General features: G+C 40.0%; 2 protein-coding genes across 3 annotated transcripts; both read right to left on the minus strand.

Annotated features, from left to right (window-relative positions):
• Positions 1-13: 13 nt before the first annotated feature.
• On the minus strand, positions 14-10,926 carry dnajc4 (DnaJ (Hsp40) homolog, subfamily C, member 4). Of its 2 annotated transcripts, none has more exons than XM_056250184.1 (8): positions 10,847-10,926; positions 9,879-9,931; positions 9,311-9,431; positions 8,416-8,506; positions 5,296-5,474; positions 4,096-4,263; positions 3,440-3,526; positions 14-350 (listed from the first exon to the last, which is right to left on the minus strand). In XM_056250184.1, the coding sequence occupies exons 3-8, from the start codon at positions 9,400-9,402 to the stop codon at positions 254-256; spliced, it is 714 nt and encodes a 237-aa protein (XP_056106159.1). In that variant the 5' UTR covers positions 9,403-9,431; positions 9,879-9,931; positions 10,847-10,926; the 3' UTR covers positions 14-253. The 2 variants fall into 2 exon arrangements, with proteins under 2 accessions (XP_056106159.1, XP_056106160.1); XM_056250185.1 differs by having other exon boundaries at positions 10,779-10,859.
• A 6,416-nt stretch (positions 10,927-17,342) lies between these two features.
• tmco6 (transmembrane and coiled-coil domains 6) lies at positions 17,343-23,879 on the minus strand. Its single transcript, XM_056250186.1, has 13 exons — positions 23,712-23,879; positions 23,484-23,593; positions 23,262-23,371; positions 22,917-23,100; positions 22,725-22,829; positions 22,345-22,436; positions 21,640-21,756; positions 21,351-21,465; positions 20,793-20,961; positions 20,562-20,656; positions 18,486-18,653; positions 17,455-17,580; positions 17,343-17,370 (listed from the first exon to the last, which is right to left on the minus strand). The coding sequence occupies exons 1-13, from the start codon at positions 23,800-23,802 to the stop codon at positions 17,350-17,352; spliced, it is 1,503 nt and encodes a 500-aa protein (XP_056106161.1). The 5' UTR covers positions 23,803-23,879; the 3' UTR covers positions 17,343-17,349.
• Between the last annotated feature and the right edge of the window lie 155 nt (positions 23,880-24,034).

Here is a 24,034-nt window from a genome sequence, read left to right on the forward strand (position 1 = left end):
TGACCTTATCACAGAGTTGGGTGAAAGAACAGGCCAGAAAAAACAGGTAGAAATATTACTGCATGCTAAAAAAATGATAACATTTTGAAACACGCAGTGAGCGTCTGTCTGAGAACCTTATTCATGGATCTGACACAATGTGAAAAATTTATAAAAACTATTGACACAAAATACAATTCACATTCATCCACAACCTGCACTCTCTCCGTAACCCTGTGCGATGAGCTTCCCTTAGATCGGTCTTTTCCTTGCTTTACTTCTCTTCTCCATTACTGCGGATCTTGTATCTCTCCAGGAACTCGGCATGTTTCTGTCTCAAGATCTCCTGCTGCTTCTTAAAGCCATTCACTCTAGAGGACAAAACAGAAAGCATGATCAAATCAATTTTGTACAATTTCTTAAGAAAAGTGCTATTCCGTGGAAAAATCTCTGGTATTATGGGAGGGCAGGGTTTCCCAAATATGGGTTTGCAAGGGAACTGCGGGGGTTTGTGAGTTAATGAAAAGCTAGGAATTATTTATTTCAAATGTACAATTATAATAAAAAATGGGTATGAAGAACGTCACGATAATCGTGAGATAGCTGAGTGCAATTGTCAAATAAAAGGCTGTGATTTAATGACCTACAGTCGGAGTGTTTCAGAGTGAAGCGTGGCACTGTGTTCAGCATCTCAGAGCTTGTTGCTTCACAGTAAATGCAGCGAACTCCATCTCTGCATGTGCAGCGAGTTAAACTAAACGTGCTCTAGGTTTACTTTATTCACATATTTGCATAATCTCCAACATATTTGAAGACAGCATTTTTCAGCATTCCACTAGTATTCTACCAAAATAAAAGTTGAAACTTGTAAAAGTTTGAATGTTTGAAAGTGAAGAATTCGACATACATTTTCGTATTAATGTAAAATAAATATTTTGAAAAATATGTAATAACATTATTATAATTATATTATATATATATATATATATTTATGATATGAGGTAAACAACAATAGTAATAGTGCTGCTGTCAAATCGATTAATCGCATCTAACAAAATTTCTTTGTATATAGTTTTATATATATTTGTGTGTGTGTGTGTGTGTGTGCGTGTATGTATGTATATGTATATATGTGACAGCACTAAATAATAATAAGTATTAATATTATTATTATTCAATATGATTGTGTTCCTAAAACACCAGTGTGAATGTAATGTGGACTGAGACTCAAATAAAAAGAGGTTTGAGTCCACTTTAAAGTCCAGCTACAAAGTCAAAATAAAACACTTATTTTTAAATATTGGATCTATTTACTTGCCTGTCATATGATCAACTGATATCAGAGAACTGTGAACATACAAATGTAATGTTAAAATGTTAAATCATTGAAATATTAACAAAATCTCATTGGGTGCTTCAAGTACATATTTTAAGGGTTCGGCTGACAAAAACATTTGGGAATCCCTGTGCGAGTCTGATTTATGATATCCTGGTCCCTCAATATGGCAGCACGATGCAATTTAGCATTATTATAATTACTAAATTTTTCACCGCAAAATTGTATTCAAATAAGAAACATGATCTACACAAGCACTCAAATATTCGACCACCAAATCGCAAGTGCACAGTCCTGTTGAACATACTTAAAGCTGCTGTAGGTAACTTTTGTAAAAAAAAATATTTTTTACATATTTGTTAAAACTGTCATTATGTCCTGACAGTAGAATATGAGACAGATAATCTGTGAAAAAATCAAGCTCTTCTGGCTCCTCCCAGTGGTCCTATTGCCATTTGCAGAAATACACGCTCCCGGTCAGAAACAACCAATCAGAGCCAGGAGGAATGTCTTAGCAGTGTCAATCACGCTCGTGCACGCGCTGATCACACCCCTCTCCTGCACAGCGCGAGCCGTCGTTCAAACTCAAGATTGCCGGCGTGCTGCAGCTGTGCTTATGACGGAGAAACAACCTAAACTGCCAATTCTCGAGTGATACCTGCTCATAAAACAAAGAGGTAAAAGGAAAAAGACTGATGACGATAAACAAGCGGAAAAAAAAGAATTACACAGAGCCCATTGACTCGGTGTCAAAACTCTAGCCGCATAAAATGTAGATAAAATGTCACGCACTCTGCTAAGCAACAATTGAAACCTGCTAATTCATTGGCTTGTCATGTTGCTGAAATAATGTACTAGCACACCTTATCTAGCATTATATATCGCTAGAATAATTACTTACATACTGTAACGTTAGTTACCGTTATATTAACGTTATCTTACTAGCTATTTATAACTTATAGAAAGAGTGCAACGTTATAAAGTTACATGTATTGCAAAATACATAATGATTTGAGTATGGGCAGGCCATAGTCAATGTAAAGCATATTGTTGACGTTTAGTCCCTATTAGTGAATGTGCCATTTAACTTTTTATCCGCTGTTATCGGTGGCCCTGTTTACTAGCCTGCGCGTTCACGACAGGCTCTGCTGTGGAGGACGAGCTGTGGAGGGAGGGCTGTAGCGCAGCAGAGAGCAAGGGGGTGGGACCTGTAAGTTGTGCTTGTTTTTCAGGCTAAAGTGGGTCGCACACCGGACGAGAAGCGCAGCGCCGCGTCGCGCCACGTCTAGGACAACTCCAGGTATCGCACACCGGACGCGCACATTCTATTCGCGCGAGGACAATTTTGAATCAACTCCTGGTAGAAGAGCTGCACGATGTGTGTTTTATCTTGATTAATTATTTATTTTTTTATGTTCATTGAATAATAGCTGATGTTTGAACGTTAATCAAGTAAAAGTGTCTATCACGTTGAGTCTGTTATTTTGTTGTAACGTTATCCGTTGTCTAGGCAAATATGTCACATAATACAATAGTATTTATTTAGCTAGCGTTTAGCTAACCCGAGTGAAAACAGCACAGGGTGAAGCCATGTACATTAACGACGATTTGAGACAAATAAATGTACATTTACTATAAAACTATGCAAATGGCGCTCTGTGGCGCGGCAGGGTTTTGAACAAGGTCCTGAGCCGTAGCTGGGCGCCGCGGACAGACGCCGAATGGCGCCGCCGGTGTGTGTACACTCATAGAGAATAATGTGTTCGAATTTTAAAGACCTGGCGCTGCGCGACGCGGCGCTGCGCTTCTCGTCCGGTGTGCGACCCCCTTAAGTCAACGTTTTCTCAAAACTCCCTACTGCAGCTTTAAAATGTGCTCTTGAATTACTGTGGCGACAACAACCTTCAGTACTTCAACCTAATGAATGAGTTGCTAATAAAGTACAAATCCATCAAGGCTGTCAAATGAACATGCGATGAACCTATAATCCTCTTCCCCTGTCCCACAACTACTCTCCTTTACATTTTAACAATGTCTCCATAGTTTCAAACGCTCACGCTTTTGTGTTCAAAACCTCTGATGCGCCTCCCGAGGCTACATGTGTAACTTCAAAGTGCTCCCCACCTGGCTCTTTCTTTGGATTCATTGTAGATCTCACTGATGGCTCTGTCCTTCTCATCCATGAAGTTATTATGGACCTCTTCCAGTTTCCTGCATGACAGACCAGCCCAGAGGTCAAAGGTGAACAGATTTACTGCCAACATATATATTTGGAGGGATGAACAGACATCCACGAGGTGCCCACATAACTTTGGGGTCACATTTAAAAGGGCACACATGGGCAATAAAACATTTGATCATTTTTAAAAACATTTCAAGTGGACTTCTGCTACGCGTCAACCGAGCAGTGTCTGTTTAAAGAAGATACTTAATCTCAGTCGCCTGAATTCAAGGTGTAAAAACATTTCGCTGATACTGGAAAGCATAACTAAACATCGAGGATTATGGGAAACCAGTGAACACACTCTACTGGGGTTTGTCTGGCTCTGGGACAGACGAAATGCCTTTCAAAAACAACACACCATTATCACGCGCTCATCAGAGAACTGATGCACGAACTAAAGAAAAACATTTTGCACTGCGTTTCATGCAAACAGTTGCAAAACACTCACTTATCAGCACAGCATCATTCAGAATGTGTTGAAAAATATTAGGATGAACCGCTGTGCATGCTGACCTCAATACTATGTGCACCTTAGTGTGATATGATTAGGTCTCACCTGAACCCAAAGTAATGTGCGGAGATACTGATTAGCATGGTGAACACGCAATAGCCCACCAAACGCATGTTCCGTTTCTTTTTCTTTTCCCACTCCTCTGCCGTGTTCTCCTGAGGCTGGGCCTGTCTGAACTGCTCCCAATACCGCATGCTCTCTGTAGCCTCCGCACTGAGAAACACACAGACAGTATTTTAGCCATTGAACCATAATCTTTTGTAACCACAGAACACGTATACCCAGAAGTATCATAAAAGTCATCATGACAAGTGATCCTATTAACTTTTGTACGATTTTTTTTTTTTTTTGCTCTTATTGTGAATTATACAACAGAGCACATTTTTCTACATGGACTAAAAATTGTTTTCATAACCTTTCATAAAAATGTACAAACTTTTCTGAACAAAACGGGTCTACTTCTTGTCCGTGCAAATCTTGCCACCATGATGATGTTAGGGTGTTCTGGGTGGTTGCTTACTGGTTCAAGTCAAAAGAGCCCATCCCTAAGTCTCTATGATAGACTATTCTGGGGCCTCAATTATAAAGATGTGCGAAAATGTGAACACACGACTTCTCACCGATTTCTAAAACATCCGTATGCACCAAAAAGTTCCTAAATGCGACCCTTTTTATAAATTGCAGTTCATCTCAAATTCAAGCGTAATGTGTAACTCACACATCATCAGTGGGCAAAGAAATCCAAGTGCACTCTCAGAAAATGTATGTGTGGTAGGAAAGGCCTGGTTTCTGTTCGTGTGTGTAGGCATATATTATTATTTTCAGGAAATCATTCATATATGCATGTAATTATAACAAAATAGTTCAAATGTTGCCCATTTGTGCATATAATTATATTAATGCATAATGTGATAGCATAATTATCTTTAAAGTTTAACATGAGCACCAAAAAAGTTCATATGCATGCTTTTGTTGCCACATGCATAAGAACATTTCCACGTCAGTTTCTGCCTTTATCAATGCCGTTTTTCCCTCACTTTTGACATATGATAAAATCCATGGAATTTAGGATGAAATACGATAGTACGTGTGTTTTAAAAAACGAGGCCCCTGGTTTTCTATATATAGCAATGTTATAGCCTTCATGTTGGTATAAAATGCCCACTTTCACAATTCAGTAAAATCCCTTTTAATAAAGTCAAGTTGGTTGATTATAGAGCTAACAGTCTCCCAGTTGTTGCTCACCTGGGGCTGTTGGTGGAGCTGGAGGAGGTTCTGAAGGACGAACCTCCAGAGTTCTGGTACCTCAGCCTGAGGTCATAGTCCCGTCTGGAAACGTCTCTGCTCAGCACCCTGTACGCCTCGTTCAGATGCACAAACTGAGTGTGCAGGCCGGGATTGGAGGGGTCACTGTCTGGGTGCAACTGAAGGAAAAAAAGAAATAGAGGATGGAGGGAATAAAAGCTTGTTCCAATATCTTTACCTGTAATGTTAGAAGTGACACTTGCCAAAGCATGCATGACTAATTACTGCATTGCTGCTGTGTGAATGCTAATGACTGATCTTGACTGGATTGTAAATTTCACTGTTAGTTCATTTATAATTCCTACAAAGGCTTTCTGTTGTTGCTGCTACTAGTGCAGAAATTACATCTTCCCAAGTAGTGACAAATAAGAACTTAAAACAATGATTTTATTATTACCGCCGTCGGTATATGAGTGATTGAATGGGTGAATGTGAGGCAAATTGTAAAGCGCTTTGGTGGCCATTGGGTCTGTGAAAGCGCTATATAAATGCAGTCCATTTACCATTATTCAAAACTTAATTTATTACATTATTATAACTTGATACTTATCATGCTAGACAATCAAAGGAACATGGACTGAAATACAAACATGTAGTATCCTTAATCCATTAAATTCATAACAACACTAAATAAAGACCATCGGATTAATGAATGTGTCAAATTTAATGAATAAAAAAATGGCAAAAGTCTAATCTTTACGACCTTTTCACCTTTCTGCTCTCACTTGTTCTGTATGTCACATGGCTCATAAACCTTTTATGACTTTTATCTGCTTCTGACTTGGAAACAAAGCGCCCATATCCCCGGTTTGTACCCTCATCTCCTGTCTCTCTCTCTCTCTCTCTCTCTCTCACACACACTCACACACACACACACACACACACACACACACACACACACACACACACACACACACACACACACACACACACACACACACACACACACACTATCTTGACGTCACTCTGCCTCCTTGACCTGTAAACAGAAGTTTCTCATTCTCAATCTCTTTCTCAGACACATGCTTAATTCTCTTATTCCTTCTGTTTGTTTCCTGTGAAACTGTCCGCCCGAAACATATTGAATTGCTTCAGTTTGAGACGTTGACAAATTATACACACAAAAAAAGTGCTGAATGAAAAAATACAAGAATAAATGCCTAAATATTTAAGATTATGGGAACAGACAACAGTCTCTCTGCCACAACTGAAGAGCTCCCTCTAGGGGTGAGGAGGTAAATAACTAGTCATCCTTTTTGCACAACCATACAACATTTTCAGAATGCATCAAGCTACTTTTTAACACCAAGGATTAACTATGTATCAGAGAAGAAATTCTGAGGATCTGTCACATTTTTTGATAAATTAAATGCAAATTCCCAAATACGTTGCAATTTTATGCATATTTTGCATGCATATTGCTAACTCCCCTTCCATTCTCAAAGTATAGATGATACATTAAAATAAAATAAAATGTAATGGTTAAACCGATGTTAAGGCCCGTTCACAGCAAGAACGATAACTATAAAAATAACCATATTAGCGTTCATTCCGGCGGTTGGTAACGTTCTGGTTATTATAGGTGCATTGTAGTTATGTTGCTGTCTGTCACTTAAAATTCTCTTTAAAGCAGGATGGATTCTGATTGGCTGTCAATGTTTTTTTACCCCACCCTTCAAAAAATTCTGAAAGTGATTCCAACTACATTGTTCCTCTGTGTCATTATTGTTATAGTTGTGTTGTGGACTTCCCTATTCTCATAGAATTATTAGAACGTAGGGGTGGAACGGTACATGTATTCGTACCGAACCGAAACGGTGCGGGCGTCACGGTTCGGTGCACGAATTTACACGGAGAATACACGGTATAAAAATAAATAAAACTCGCGTGAAAATTAATTAATGCAATGCGGAACTACTGTTAGATACGCGGGTTCTTTAGGGACACATAATCTGTACCATCGGCTTAGCTCTGAACGCGCGTTCACTTCAAACGTTGGCTTTATACGCGCGTCCTATTCGCTTTGGACTAGCGTCGAACTAGACGCGAATTTGACGCTCTATTCGCGTTTGGTGTGACCGCATAATGAACAGGCTGCGATGTCAAGATTGCAATGCTGGAGTGTGTGTGTATGTGTGTGTGAGAGAGAGAGAGGCACGGCCACGATCGAACAGTGGAAACATAAAAAACATAGGCCTACTCCGTCATTTTGTTCATACAGATCATTAAACCTGCAAAGTGTTTACTTAAATTTGTGTACACTCCCAATAAAACACAACATTGTGCTTTTGTCACACTGTAAACTCTGTCCAAAATCTCTCTCTCTCTCTCTCACACACACACACAGTTTTAAAAGCAAAACATATTTATCCAACTCCATTTCAAAACAGTCTGTGGGTCCCATCTTTTGGACATTCATCGCATTGGTTTTCATTTCTCGTTCTCGGAGCACTAATCTTACACATTCTACATTGATTAAAAAAGAAAATCGAATGCGTTTTTAATGGTAGTATTATTTTATACAGAAATCAATTATTTATAATTCAGATGAGAATAATGTTACATTGTTAATTAATAATGTTAATTAAAATTAAGGAAAACAAATATATTGATCTGAAATATAGCAAATTAATTTTAAATTAATTCAGGTACAATTACCAAACGTCTTTTTGTCTTTTTATTAATTTAATTAATAAACTAATTATATAAAACTATTGTCAGTGCACTACAAATAAACTGGTTCTATACCTTTATTAATAAAAACTTATTTAAAAAATACAATGCCTTCTGCATTTTTGTTTTGCTTTTCCCTCCATTGTACCGAAATCGTACCGAACCGTGATGTCTGAACCGAGGTATGAACCGAACCGTGACTTCTGTGTACCGTTCCACCCCTAGAACGGTTATTAAAATGTTGTAGTTATAGTTATTGACCTTACTGTCGATGTGCCTTTAATGTGCATGAATAGCTGTCAGACCTACGCAGTCAGTATAGTTTGTGCCAATTGTAACACTAGACTCTATGACTCTAAAATGACAGCATAATCCCGAGAAATTAACCTTTTTGGACTTGTCGAAAAATGCATTCTTAATTTGTTCCAGCGTAGCGTCCGGTTTCACCCCGAGAAGTTCATAGTAATTGGCTGATGACCTATAAACAGAATGAGAGACGATTAAAACAAAACCACCCTGGTGGTTGCCAGGGTGTTGCCATGGTGTTTTTGGTTGTTGTTGTTGTTGGGTGGCAGATAGGGTGTTCACACACCCATGTTTCTATAATATTCTGGTCTATAGATATGACGACATCAGCTCTGAAGGATGCATTTACATAAATGCTCTGAATCACACTTTAAAGAATATCAGCTCACATTCAGACATATGAAATCAAGTAAATTCAAGTACATTTTAGTTTCAAGTCTATTTTAGACAACTTTAGATTTTCTCTCTTCACAAAATCTCAATGCAAAAAGTGAATTTCTTCATCAGTTTTACTGTAAAAATACGATCTAAACCATACATTTAATTAAGAAGAAAAATTACTTAAGATATTAAGTCTTCGTTTTCTGATAAATTTATACTTCAAAAGAGAGAAAAATATCTGCCAGTGGAGTAATTTTCCTTTGAAATAAAGTTTATTTGGCTTGTCCCACAGGCAGACTTTTTTCTTGATTTAAGCATTAACTCAATTTTTTTTTTTTAAATCACAGAAAATATTATGTCAAATCTAATTCAGCTGCTCAAGTAAAAGTATCTTGATTAAAGAATGTTTAGATATTTGTACTGGAAAACAAGACAAAAATACAGAGTAAGAAATTCACATTTCGTAGTGATGTGTCAAATTTGTTTTGAGCATTTGAGCTAAACTATTTTGATCCTGGCAGCTGCATGTATTATTACTGCTGAAATGAAAACAGGTTTCATCCATAACAGATAAATAAAGTTTGGTGGTGCGTACCTCTGCGCAGTACAGAGTGAGAACAGCCTCTGAGAACTTTTACAGTACAACAAACAACTCTGACAGAAACGAAGCTGAGCCATCAACTGCATGATGCTCAGAAATAAACTCAATGATGAATCTGAAGAACAGGGGAGAGATATGTTATGTTAGCACAGATAAGAAATAAACATACAACTAAATCAGATCTTTATTATGGTAAGAGAAATTCGTTTTTTGGGTGTTTTGTTTGATATTTTTCTGTGGTTTCAGCATATTCAATGTATCCTGCGTTTGGTTGCAGTTTCAGGATGTTGAATGTGGCCTGTCGGAGTGAGGCTTTATTATGTTGTCTTTAAGTTTGAGCACGCTGAATGCATGTTGTGTTTGGATGAAACTTTATCACGATGAACGCTTGCTGCGATTGGACGAAACCTGATTGTGTTCAATGCATGTTGTGTTAGCTTGAAGCTTTATCATGCTGAATGCACATTTCGTTTGAGTAAGGTTTTATCATGATGAATGCATGTTTTGTTTGAGTGAAGCTTTACATGTTGAATGCGTGTTGTGTTTTGGTGTGACTACATACCGCTCAGCAGGATCCCATTGAAATGCAGGCGGTCAGCAGCTCTGCAGGAGATCCTGAATGGACACGAGAGATTACACAAAAACATATCATGTTTTATATCATATTTTAGGCCTTTAAATCTACCCCTGTTTTCACAGACAAGGCTTAAGCTAGTCCCAGACTAAAATGCACTCAATTTTCTAAGGCACGTTTTAAAAAAGTGACTTAAATGTCATAATTAAACTAAAGCCTAATCCTGGCTTAATCTTAACCCTGTCTGTGAAACTGGGCGCTATTCTTAAATTAATCTTAATTACAATCACTACACCCTAAACCATTGTATAGTTATGTGTGGACATAATTAGTTAAGTTTGGCCTCCACAATGTAGATTTTTCAAGTCTTCAGGACCACATACACACCAAATTAAGGTAATGCAATGCATATGTTTCCTGTCCAAACATCTACATTAACTTGTCCAAACATCTAACTAAACATCATAAATCTGAACAACAATTTATCCAATAGGAATCTATGCCCAATAAATAATAAACCGAGTAGATGTCAAAATCTAGTGAGCTGCCTAACTAGGCAACATTTTCAGCACCAAACACGGCTGTCTCGTAACTAAAAAGCTGTCTAGGTAGTCAGTTCTCTTGGTTTGAGACAGCCATTGAAAGTTAACTCAAATTTGCCGGTAGCTAATGTAATCAATAAATCGCAAGTGTATTTATATGCCAAATAGTACATGATCTTAAAACGTTTGTAAACAGTGTCTTAAACCATCTGATAAATGTTTAGTATCAAATTATCAGTTCGTGTTAGAGAAATTCACTTTCTACTCATGCTAACTACTAGCTTAGCTGCAGTGCTAAAAACAACAACAACAAACTCAAGGGAAACGTGTAGCTTAGCAGACAAACACTGATCAAACGTGCTGTAAATCTCATTAGTCACAAATCAGCTGATTAAACACAAATAATGGTGTCACCTTCATTCATGGACACGCGCGGGTCGGCTGTGATCATGTTCTGCGCGCTTTCATAACGCCTAAACAGCGCTGTTACATAAGTGTTTCATATCAGACATACAGCTGCTGTTTGCACTTTTACCTGTTCTCAATAGCTTCACTCTTTATTTACACTAATAATAAAACGATACATTTTAGATATATACACAAAATAAAAAATAGTTTATCTAGCCGTTCATTACTTGCATATTTGTGAATAATAGTGCAGTAATTTCAGGGATCCTGGATACAGACTGTAATATAACAATTCAATATATCTGGGTCATTGAAATAAAGCTTACAAAAATTTGTTTTTTTAAAACCATTTTCAAAACTGATATAATGCATATTTTTGAGTCATGAACAATGTGTTTAAACAAGTTTCAATAAACAGTTTTTTTATATATATACCAGGCGGTATAACCCAGAGCCTCTGGTATAACCAAATAGTTTTGTGTGTATACTGTAGTTGTACCACCTGACATGGAACCAATCAACCCATACTGGAAATGAGCAGTTTTTACCAGTACTTGAGAGATCTACAAACCTTTTCACTCTGCCACAAGGATCAGTTGAGCTCCTCTGGATGATGTATTATCATATTTACTGTTAATACCTTGTCTATTCACAATAAAAGTGTCATGATCTATAAACGAGACTGGAAGCAAAAGCAGGTACTCAAAGATTTATTGGTCAGATAACACGAACACAGAAGGATGACACGGGCGTGGACGGATGACGCAGGAACTTTGATGGCCAGTGAAGAATCCGTGATGTGAAGTCCGTGCAGAGAAGAATCCGTGACGTGCGATCCGTGAGGTGAGGAATCCGTGCAGTGAAGACACGAAACGACAATCCAACACCGAGACAACGAATCCACAACAACACGACGAGGCAAACAGCAGGAGAACGGAACAGGAACACACACGAGACATCAACCAACGATCTGACAAAGGGAATGAGAAAACGGTGAGTATATATAGAGGGATGAGATCGGCTGCAGCTGGTGATGAGATGATGAACAGCTGGAGCGGATCAAGGAACGTCACTCAGTCACACCCACTACACACGTGCTTTCATACAACAACATAAACACGAGACAAGAAGGAACCAGTGGTTTGTATACCGTGACAGTACCCTCTCTCCTAGGAACGCCTCCTGGCGTTCCCAGCCTCCTTTACCTGTCGATTGAAATCATCGATCAGAGAATGATCCAGGATGTCTCTGGCAGGTACCCAACTTCTCTCCTCTGGACCGTAACCTTCCCAGTCCACCAAGTACTGAAACCCACGCCCCCTCCGCCTAGAATCCAGAATGCGATTTACCGAATAGGTGGTATCCCCATCTACGAGGCGCGGCGGTGGGGGAACCGGGACTGGCGGATTAATGTGAGCATGAAATACGGGTTTAATTTTGGAAACATGAAACACGGGATGTACCCTCCTGTACGCTGGAGGTAAACTAAGGCGGACTGCCACCGGACTAATGATCTTGGTGACAGTGAACGGGCCAATGAATTTGGGAGCAAGTTTATTGGAGACGGATCGGAGTGGAATGTTCCTGGTAGAAAGCCACACTTTTTGACCAACGACGTATACGGGAGGCTTTGACCGGTGGCGATCGGCCTTAGCCTTGGTGCGCGCCCCCACTTGGAGTAAAGTCTCACGGGCTCTAGTCCAAGTGCGGTGACACCTCTGGATTAAGGCGTGGGCGGAGGGGACCGCGACCTCGGATTCCAGACTGGGAAAAATAGGTGGCTGGTAACCTAAGCTACACTCAAACGGAGATAGGCCCGTGGCCGACACTGGTAATGTATTGTGGGCGTACTCCACCATAGACAGCTGTTGGCTCCAGGAGGAAGGATTCCTGGACACCATACATCGCAACGCTCTCTCCAGATCTTGGTTGGCTCTCTCGGTTTGGCCATTGCTCTGGGGATGAAACCCTGAGGACAGACTAACCGTCGCCCCCAGTAACTTACAAAATTCTCTCCAAAATTTGGACACAAATTGGGGTCCCCTGTCGGAGACCACGTCCATCGGGAGGCCATGTAAGCGAAAGACGTGGTCAACGACAGTCAACGCTGTCTCCTTAGCTGAGGGTAATTTGGGTAAGGGAATTAAGTGAGCCGCCTTCGAGAACCGGTCCACCACGGTCAAAACGACTGTGTTACCCTGGGAGGGCGGGAGGGCGGTGATAAAATCTAGAGCGATATGGGACCAGGGTCTCGAAGGGACAGGCAGCGGTTGAAGGAGCCCATCTGGAGGTCGATTGGAAGTCTTACCAGTGGCACAAACCGAGCAAGCCAAAACAAAACTGTGAATGTCACGAGCCATGAGAGGCCACCAAAATCGTTGCTTTACTAAAAACTTAGTACGATTGACACCTGGATGACAAGCCACGTTGGAACCATGACCCCATTGGATAACGTCGGACCGTAATCCCTCCGGCACAAATAAACGATTCGGTGGGCAACCGGGCGGAGGCATTACCCCTTCTAAGGCCGTCTTGACCTTCGATTCGACCTCCCATACGAGTGTGGAAACAAATAGGGTCTCCGGTAAAATGCACTCGGGAGTAGACGGGCGTTCGGAACGATCAAAAATGCGAGATAAAGAGTCGGGTTTGATGTTCTTAGAACCCGGGCGGTACGAGAGGGAAAAATCAAAACGACCGAAAAAAAGTGCCCACCGAGCCTGCCTGGAGTTCAGTCTTTTGGCGGTTTTGATGTACTCTAGATTCTTGTGATCGGTCCAGACGATAAAAGGTACCCCCGCACCCTCCAACCAATGACGCCATTCCTCCAACGCAAGCTTGACTGCCAACAGCTCCCTATTACCAATGTCGTAATTGCGTTCCGCTGGGGACAAACGATGAGAAAAAAACGCGCAGGGATGCATCTTGTCGTCTGCGGAAGAGCGCTGGGACAGAACTGCTCCTACCCCCACCTCTGACGCATCGACCTCCACCACGAACTGCCGTGAAGAGTCAGGGGCAACGAGGATGGGAGCTGAAACAAAGCGGCTCTTGAGTTTGGCAAATACAGCCTCGGCTGTATCTGACCACCTGAACGGAGTTCTGGGGGAGGTCAAGGCAGTCAGAGGTGCGGCTAGTTGGCTGAAATTGCGAATAAACCGCCGATAGAAATTGGCGAACCCCAGAAACCTCTGTAGGGCCTTACGGGAATCTGGGCTTGGCCACTCTACCACAGCCTTAACCTTCTCAGGGTCCACCCGCATTCCCTCAGACGAAACGATGTACCCTAGGAAAGGAACAGACTGTGCATGAAAATCGCATTTCTCCGCCTTGACAAAAAGCCCATTCTCCAACAACCTCTGAAGCACTCGTCGGACGTGTTGCACATGTTCCTGGAGAGACGAGGAAAATATCAATATGTCATCCAGGTAGACATATATGAACTGATCGATCATGTCTCGCAACACGTCATTGATGAGTGCCTGGAAGACTGCTGGGGAGTTGGACAGCCCGAAAGGTATGACCAAGTATTCAAAGTGCCCCCTGGGGGTATTAAAAGCAGTCTTCCATTCATCCCCCTCCCTAATGCGAACCAAATGATAAGCGTTACGCAAGTCCAATTTCGTGAAGATGGATGCTCCCTGCAACCTCTCGAAGGCTGAAGACATCAACGGCAAAGGATAAGTATTCTTTACCGTGATGTTATTCAACCCCCGGTAATCAATACAAGGTCGTAGAGACCCATCCTTCTTCCCCACAAAAAAGAACCCCGCCCCCGCTGGAGAAGAGGAAGGGCGGATGAACTTGGTTGCCAGAGAATCAGAAATATATTTCTCCATAGCCTCCCTCTCCGGGACAGAAAGCGAATATAATTTGCCCTTAGGCGGAGACTTACCTGGCAGTAAATCTATAGCACAGTCATAGGGACGATGCGGAGGAAGAGAAGCAGCCCGAGACTTACTGAACACTTCCTTCAGATCGTGGTACTCCTCGGGCACGTTAGACAAATCCCCTGCCTCCTCCTGAAACACAAAAACAGGCACAGACGGACAAGCAGACACGAGACAAGACTTATGACATTCCTTGCTCCACTCCAACACGGTTTTCTGATGCCAGTCCACTCGGGGGTTGTGACAGATGAGCCAAGGATGTCCGAGAACGATGGGTGCCAGGGGTGAATCCAATATGTAAAAAAAAATAGTCTCTGAGTGATTGCCTGAAGTAATGAGAGTGATGTCCTCAGTGATGAAAGAAATAGTGGGAAGTTCTTGACCATTTAAGGCATGTACTGCAATCTTCTGTGTGAGTGGTTTGAGGGGAATCTGACATCTGTGTGCAAAGGTGCTATCTATAAAATTACCTTCCGCCCCAGAGTCCAGAAGTGCCCGACAGTCCTGTTGGTGAACTGACCATCTCAGTCTTACCGGAAGGAGGGTAGATGTGGATGAGGTCTTCTCGGCGGAGATCCCACCCGATAGTAGCCTCATACTTACTATCGGGCTTGGCCTTTTACCGGGCAGCTGTAGGCATAGTGTCCCGCGCCACCGCAGTATAGGCAAAGACCCTGGGACCTCCGCCTCTCCCTCTCCTCCCGGGAAAGCCGAGCTCGACCCACCTGCATGGGTTCGTGATCGAAGACTGGGCCGACCGCGTCCCTGCCACTGGACCGTTGAGTCTCTCCCGGTGGACGGAAAGATGAAGTTCTTCCTCCGGCTCTACAAAGTCTAGCGTCCACTCTAAGAGCCAGCTCAATCAACCCGTTCAGCGACGTGGGGAGGTCCAGGGCGTAGATCTCCCTCTGGACGCGGTCAGCCAACCCATGCAGGAACATATCCCACTGCGCCTCCTCGTTCCAATGGCATTCGGCCGCCAGGGTGCGGAACTCGATGGAATAATCCGAAACCGGCCTCTCCCCCTGGCGGAGGTCGGCCAACACCCTAGCGGCCTCTCTCCCAGCGACGGCTCTGTCGAAGACCCGCCTCATCTCTGCTGAGAGTGCCTGGAACGAGGCACAGCAAGGATCTTGATTCTCCCACACCGCTGTTCCCCATAGCGCCGCTTTTCCAGTCAGCAAAGTTATCACAAATGCCACCTTGGCTTGTTCGTTCTGGAATGTCCTGGGCTGTAAAGCGAAGTGCATGGAGCATCTCGTTAAAAATGCACGGCAGTAAGCTGACTCACCCGCATAGGGTTCAGGAGCCGGTAGGCGTGGCTCCGCTGATGCAGGATTCGCCGGTGGTGTGGGAGGAACAGCGGGTGTGGGGGGCGCAGCGGGCATCTGAAGCTGTTGGAATTGTCGGGTGAGCTCGGACACCTGCGTCACCAAGGCTTGTATCGCACGACCCGTGTCACTCTGGATCCTCTCTTGGGCATCCATTCTTCTCACGCTGAGGTGGACGAAATCCTCCAGCGTGGTGGGTGCTCCTCCTGCTGCTTCCATAGCTGGGTCAGATCGTTCTGTCATGATCTATAAACGAGACTGGAAGCAAAAGCAGGTACTCAAAGATTTATTGGTCAGATAACACGAACACAGAAGGATGACACGGGCGTGGACGGATGACGCAGGAACTTTGATGGCCAGTGAAGAATCCGTGATGTGAAGTCCGTGCAGAGAAGAATACGTGAAGAGAAGTCCGTGCAGAGAAGAATCCGTGACGTGCGATCCGTGAGGTGAGGAATCCGTGCAGTGAAGACACGAAACGACAATCCAACACCGAGACAACGAATCCACAACAACACGACGAGGCAAACGGCAGGAGAACGGAACAGGAACACACACGAGACATCAACCAACGATCTGACAAAGGGAATGAGAAAATGGTGAGTATATATAGAGGGATGAGATCGGCTGCAGCTGGTGATGAGATGATGAACAGCTGGAGCGGATCAAGGAACGTCACTCAGTCACACCCACTACACACGTGCTTTCATACAACAACATAAACACGAGACAAGAAGGAACCAGTGGTTTGTATACCGTGACAAAAAGAGCCATGTTTGCAGTTGCCACCTTAACATTATGAGAATATACAAATTGCTAGACAAAGGTTTTTCAATTATCTCAACAGCTCTAAAACGACTGACATTTATAAAGGTCTGTTCATTTGTTCAGACAGTTGCACCACCTGACATTTTGGGGGTTTAAGATAACAAAATATTATATATATATATATATATATATATATATATATATATAACAGTATTTGTGTTTGTGCTGTTGTCACAATGATATGAGGGTTGTATAACTCATGTACTGAATTTTGAAGACATGGCAAAATCCAACTGGGCACTTACTACTAGACCATTGAACCATCGCATCCATGGGTCAGTCTGATCGTCAAAAAAAAAAAGACATGCTTCACATAAGCAGCAAAAAAGTAATTTATTTGCTGCACACTTGCATAACTGAATGCTTGAAGAAAAGAGAAAGTGAAAAAAAAAATGGAAGAGAAAAAAATTTATCTTTGCAATTCTGTCATTGGTGTATAATGGATTTTTAACAATTGGTGTTATGATGAAAGACTCTCCACCTTAAAAAAAAGAAAAGAAAAAATAATGGTGATTCCTAACTTATAATATGCCCATAAATATGAACAGGTAAATGCAGTACTGACCTCAGAGAAAGAAGGGAAGAGATGATCGAGAATGTAGGCAGCTTTGAGACGTTGCTCTTCTTCACTGTTATACTGAATCGCTTCCAGCAGAGGAACACCATTTAACCTCGTAAACTCCTCAATCACCTGTTACAAGCAGGAGCACTTCAACTTAATTTGCTCGTCAAGTGAATTCTAAGTAAGCCTGTCATTAATCGTCATACATAGATTAATGTAAAGTGATTTTAAATGCAGGGTTATTATAGTTAATTAAAAATGAAACCATAAAAAAACATACTTAAATGTAAATAAAAATAATAATAATTCAGCCAGTTGCCCACACAACACTTGTCATTTTCATTTAGTTTAACTTGATGTATGAAAATAAAGTAACTATAGCTAAAATAAAAATTCATAAAAACTTCATAGACATAAAAAACTAATAAAGATGACAAAAACACAAAATTATTTACACTTTAAAATTTAAAATGATAATGGAACATATAAAAATTCTAAAACTAATTCAAAATATTAAAGGTACATTATGTAGATCAGGTACAGGTTAGTTGTCACAACGAGTGCGAAATGTTGACATGGATCAGCTATATCTCCAACCTCCGGAGAATCACCCGTTTGAGAAGAAGAAAAACGCAGAAAAGAGGAGAGTCTGCTGGCAAAAAGAGAACGAGACAGAGCTCGTAATAAAACCAGAATCAACATTGGCTTGGCTTTTTGGAGATGGTGAGAACTGAAGGATTTGAAATGTTATAAAAGCGATGCAGATGGTGTTTATCACTCAACAGGTGGGTAATGTATTGTATTCTATTAAACAGATAAATTGCCATTCCTAGCTCTCTAACATAGTTTATTGTAAAGCATTATCAATTGTGAAGGGTCTTATTCATCCGCACAATCAAAATGCATGCAGTTTTGTTTTTTTAACCGCTAAAGGGCCAAAAGTTACAAAATGTACCTTTAATAAAACTATAATAGTCTCTCAATGATACTAAAACAACAGTGTTTAAGTGAGACAGGATTGTGATCACACTCACCTGTGGGCTGCTGGATAGCAGCATGTACAGCACTTCCAGGCTCAGCGTCACCACTTCCGGCTCGGCCATCTTGAGTGTGGCACACAGGGCGCTGAGCAGCCCTGCTTGTGTCAATCCAACACAGTATTCTGTGCCATGATGTGCGATATTACCCAGAATTCTCAGTGCCTTGTACAAACATTAATGGTTGTGAGAACGTTAGATGTGTAAGTTATGGAAATGTACACGTTTTTGTGAATATGAGTATAGTAGACTAAAGCAGCAGGGAGATAAAACTGTTTATAACAATGGTTAATATATATTAACCATTATATGGCACAGTATTACATAGTATTTTCACCTTTAAAAAATGGTTTTAGGCCAATTATTAATATCTTTCAGTAGGAAATATCAGTTTACATTTCCAAACATTCATTTTGCCATTAATTATAATAATCCAGTGAGATTTTTGTACGCACAATGAGACTGAAAGACAAAAGCTGTTTTAAATGCAAAGGGTGCTCACACCAAATATTGATTTGATTTAGTTAATAGATAAATAAAATCTATTTATAACATTATTTTTGGAAGCATCCTCACTTTACAGCATTTTTAGTGCTGTAACTTTTCACAGTACTGTATCTTTGCAGGAAAGTTTCTTCAAGCGTCTTAGAGACGTTGCAACAGTTCTCCTGGATTTATTCAGTTTTTTCTGTTTCTTCATGTAATCACAGATAAATTCGATGATGGTGAGATCAGATCTCTGTGTGGATATGGCAAGCCGTTTTAACTTTTATTCATTTCCAGGATATGAATACTTGATATCAACAATTACATTTTTGATATCAACAATTACATTTTTGATATCAACAATTACATTTTTGATATCAACAATTCAATTGTTGATATCAACAATTCAATTCTTGATATCAACAATTGAATTATTTATATCAAAAATGTAATTCTTGATATCAACAATTGTATTTTCACTAGTGAAATGTCACCATAGACTGCCATTCAAAATCAATTGTTGATATCAAGAATTGATTTCTTACTAGTAGAAATATAATTTTTGATATCAATAATTACATTGTTACTAGTAAAAATGCGAATTCCTGATATCAATAATTAAATCATCACTAGTCTAAATGTCTATTCTTGATATAACTGAATTGCTACTAGTAAAAAATTTCATTTTTGATATCTGAAAATGTATTTCTGATATCAATATTATTTCAGATATCTAAAATGGCTTTCTTACTAGTAACAATCACATTCATGATATCAGAAATTAACATTGTCACTAGTGAAAATTGAATTATTGATATCAAAAATGAACATTGTTACTAGTAGCAATTCAATTGTTGATATCAAGAATAGACATTTCAACTAGTGACAATTTAATTCTTGATATCAAAAATAAAGGTTTTTACTAGTAAGAATTGTATTTCTGATATGTGAAATTGGAATTTCAACTAGTAAGAAATAAATTCTTGATATCAAGAATTGATTTTGAATGGCAGCCTATGGTGACATTTCACTAGTGAAAATACAATTACAGATATCAAGAATTATAGTTTTTACTAGTTGCAATTCAATTGTTGATATCAAGAATTATAATTTTAACTAGTGAAAATGTAAATGTTGATGTCAAGAATTAGCATTGTTACTAGTGAAAATGTAATTCCTGATATCAAAAATTGCCATTGTTACTAGTAGAAATATTATTCCTGATATCAATAATTATAATTTTAACTAGTGAAAATTGAATTGTTGATATCAAGTATTCATATCCTGGAAATGAATAAAAGTTAAAACGGCTTGCCATAGTGTGGATCATAACTGACTGTCAGATTTCTTGTGCATACAAAAATCTCACTGGATTATTACAATTAATGGCCAAATGAATGTTTGGAAATGTAGACTTCCTACTGACATAAAGCGAGAGATATAAATAACTGGCTTAAAACCATTTTTTGGGTGAAAATACTAATGACTTTTGCACAGTACTGTGTATATACACCTCATTGTGGATCAGAGTCCAAAAATGTAGGTATATATGTTAGAGTAATGTATATATGCATGCCTGTTCCTCACCATTGTGTTAATTCCTTTCGAAAAAGACAGAAATTGGATCAAAATGGGAACCATGTTGAGGAGCAGTAGGCCAGAGCAGAACCCACTTGAACCAACTGAAAAATAAATCAAATTGTATAAATCGCGGTCATAATTGTGAGAAATTTGTTTTCTCCATTAAAACACAAGTTAGTTTGAGCTTTATTGCTGAGTTAATTGAGATGAGCAAATGCATGCTAATGTCCTGCTCACCGGTGAGGTTGTTGAGCGCCCACAGGCTCTCTCTGGACAGAGCAGGATGAAGGTGAAGGTAAGTCTGACTGAAGACACACAGTGCAGCGAGGAGACGAGTGTCCTCTGGCATTACGTCACCTCCACTGACCAGCAGGTTACCAAGGCAACGCAGAAGAGGCCAAATGAGCTGCACAGCAAAAACCAAAGTCAGGGTCCAAAGGAAAGCACTATGAGTTCTATGAGATGAGAGACTCATCAGGAATCACATGATCCTATTGCTGATAAACTGTGCAATTTGAACTGTTTGAGAGCTGAAGGTCAAATATTATTGTATGAAAGCTCAACTACGACGTTGCATCAGCATCTATACCACAATTCCATTATGCTTCATGAGATTCAAGAAATAATGTAATGGTAAGAATTCATTATAACAACATTGATAATTGGATTATTGTAAATTAATATAGATACTGTTTCTGTTCAGTGAACATGCCAATTTAAAATTACTCTCATTTTTAACCAGATTTGCAGTATGTAGGTGATGTCGATAATAAATATTTAGCTGTGATGGCTTACCAACTCCAGTCCACCCTCAATGTTTCCTTGAGCAACAGCGCCTCCTAGTGTGATCAAAACAGCACTGCACTGTGAGAGGGCGCCTTGTGCAATCAGCATCGAGTTATCCAAATTACTGCAAGCAAAACACAAACGTCATGTCATACATTAAATTATTTTTTACCCACTAGTCACCTTTTGTTCCAGAACTTACATTATCTTGCAGAACTGGCACTAAACAGGTTTAGAACAATTCTCCATTATTCTGTTTTTGTGGAGTGAAAAAGTATGAAAGGAGGAAAGGCCACACCTGCTGACTAAATAGTGCAAACACCACATACACTCGATCGCTGGCCCAAAACCAAACTCAGGATCTGGAGTCAATGCTGAGATCACATGAGGGACTATTTCTGAAGCCATGACCGCTCTGGGGTTTAAAAACACACAACAGACACACAGAGAGAAGAGTGGCATGTTGAGATGGATATCCTATTTGTCGATGGCATCAACAAGAGAAAACTGTAGCAATTTCAGCATTCCGAGACCTCAGTTCATTTGTTCCACATACAACCCCAGGCCAAAGTTATGGAATCGCCACACTTGGAGGATGTTCCCTGATATTTTACTTTATTAGTAAATAAACAAAATCACAGATATAAACCAAAAATATTTTTGTTCAATAGCTTAACATTCTGGCTTTATGAAACACCTAAAACAATTTCCAGATCAAGTAGAGGGAAAAAGTATGGAATCGCTCAATGTTGAGGACAAAATTATAAAAATTATCATCATAAAAAAAAATATTTAAAAAAATTGTATTTTCTCGCTCTCTTTTAACTGGTGACTAATTAGCATTTTTAGCACCCTCTACTTGATCTGGAAAAAAACATGCCATTATATGTTTATTTGCTATAAAGTAATAAAGCAAGGTGAACATCAACTAAATGTGGTGATTCCATAACTTTTGCCAGGGGTTGTACTGAAAAACCTAAAGTAACAAGCTCTGGTCACTTACGGGATGATTTTTTCAGTTGCGTCTTTGGCTTGTAGCAGCTGAGACAAAGTGAAACCAACCGCCTCCACCACTGCCAGATTATACCTCTGATTCTAGAACAGAGAAATCACCCGGTCACATTTCACCCCAAAATCAAAAGGAAGAAATATTTTTAATATTTCAGATAGACACACACGTAAGTTTAAAAATGCAAAATGTAATTTTTGAAGAAAAAAAAAATATATGATGCAGAAAAGTTTTGGTGAGATTCATCCTATAAGAATGCACCATCATCCGTATATATGCTAAGACTTGTGTTTGAAAGTCAGGTTGATTATAACCAGTAAGAGTTTACAGGCACAAAAGTGATCGTTTAATATTAGTAACCCAAATGAGCTTACGTGAATACAGTTTGCCAGTGCAGAAATGATTCCCTGAGCTAGAAGCTTCTCTCTAACTACAGCGCTTTCAGGACACAGATTTCCCAGAGTGTATAAACAGAGTTCCTAAAGGAAAAGACAAAAGAGACAAATTCATGAGGAACGATGGATTGCATCCCTCTGACCCTGACTTTAAAGCGGTAACTCACTGACCGTTAGCTTGGTGCTCTGGCTGGAGAGGTAGGTGAGGAGGTACGGGCCCGCAGCCAGACAGGCCTGACCTACGCTGGGATGAGTAGAGTGAGACAGCTCATGGAGACAGTGTGCTGCTTCCAGCTGACACTGGGCATTATGAGCAGTGAGCTGCCCGATCAACATGTGCATGCTGTTCTCGGATCTGAAGGAAATAGAGGCACTGCATTAGGAAGTACAGTATTTATGGATACATGGCTATCCAATAATTTTATAGACGGAATAACAGCACTTAATACTGTGAAATATTATATAGGCTTCCTTAAATAAGATGGAGTAAGCTCTGTGTTGGTTTTGAAGTTATACTTAATGAAAGTGAGTTGGGTCTCTGGGTTTCTTAGTGCTTTTCTTAGAGATGCAAGACGAACTGCTTTCTCCTCACCCCCAGACTGGACTCCACGTATCAACTCTCTGACCTAATGTTAAACATAAAACACACCCTAAATAAATACACAAGCAATGTGACATCAAATATGTGTAGTTTGTTGAGGGAGCTTAATAAATGAACTTTTATCTCTGAAGACTCACCTGTTCAGGTGACAGAGGGGTGGAGCCAGTCTCCACTGAGTCTTCCTCATCCACATTCTGCAGGAGTCTCTTACTGATGAGATGTCTGTCTCTACGTGCCTGTCTAAGAGCTATGGATAGATGAATGTGTCAATATTGTATTATGTTGCCAACATTAAAACATATAAAATCAACATGACAGGGTTAAAATAATATAGAGGCCCAATAGTACAGCACACACATACACACCTTTCTCAAACTCTCTTCTCTTGCGTTTAAACTCCTCCAAATCACTGGCAGATCCACTTGCTTTGTGATGGAGGGTTTTCAATCTCCACATCTTTATGATTTACTGCATCCAAATGCGAGTTTGCGCCCTGAATATCGTATTAGTTTGTTACAAACAAACAAACAAACCTGAACCTAAATTTCATTACATATTTTAACGTATTTTATCAGCCTGGCTTGATGTTGATATTTTATAATGTGAACAGTGAAACTAATATATCAAAATAAAAGTTTCCCAGGAACCGGCAAAAAAATTATGTTGTTTTTATTATTATTATTATTAT

The sequence above is a fragment of the Rhinichthys klamathensis genome, unplaced genomic scaffold (assembly GCF_029890125.1).
Source record: "Rhinichthys klamathensis goyatoka isolate OS25496 unplaced genomic scaffold, OSU_Roscu_1.1 h1tg000068l_1, whole genome shotgun sequence".
Lineage (NCBI taxonomy): Eukaryota > Metazoa > Chordata > Actinopteri > Cypriniformes > Leuciscidae > Rhinichthys > Rhinichthys klamathensis.

What these genes read in the sequence shown, in the direction of transcription:
- dnajc4 (XM_056250184.1), bottom strand. Translation starts at nt 9,402, where the DNA reads ATGCAGTTGATGGCTCAGCTTCGTTTCTGTCAGAGTTGTTTGTTGTAC. An exon ending in TTTTCGACAAGTCCAAAAAG is followed by an intron (nt 5,475 to 8,415) that starts GTTAATTTCTCG and finishes TTTTTCCTTCAG; the next exon opens with TTGCACCCAGACAGTGACCC. An exon ending in GCACATTACTTTGGGTTCAG is followed by an intron (nt 3,527 to 4,095) that starts GTGAGACCTAAT and finishes TCTGTCATGCAG; the next exon opens with GAAACTGGAAGAGGTCCATA.
- tmco6 (XM_056250186.1), bottom strand. Translation starts at nt 23,802, where the DNA reads ATGTGGAGATTGAAAACCCTCCATCACAAAGCAAGTGGATCTGCCAGT. An exon ending in GAGAAGAGAGTTTGAGAAAG is followed by an intron (nt 23,594 to 23,711) that starts GTGTGTATGTGT and finishes ATCTATCCATAG; the next exon opens with CTCTTAGACAGGCACGTAGA. An exon ending in GCCAGAGCACCAAGCTAACG is followed by an intron (nt 22,830 to 22,916) that starts GTCAGTGAGTTA and finishes CTTTTCCTTTAG; the next exon opens with GAACTCTGTTTATACACTCT.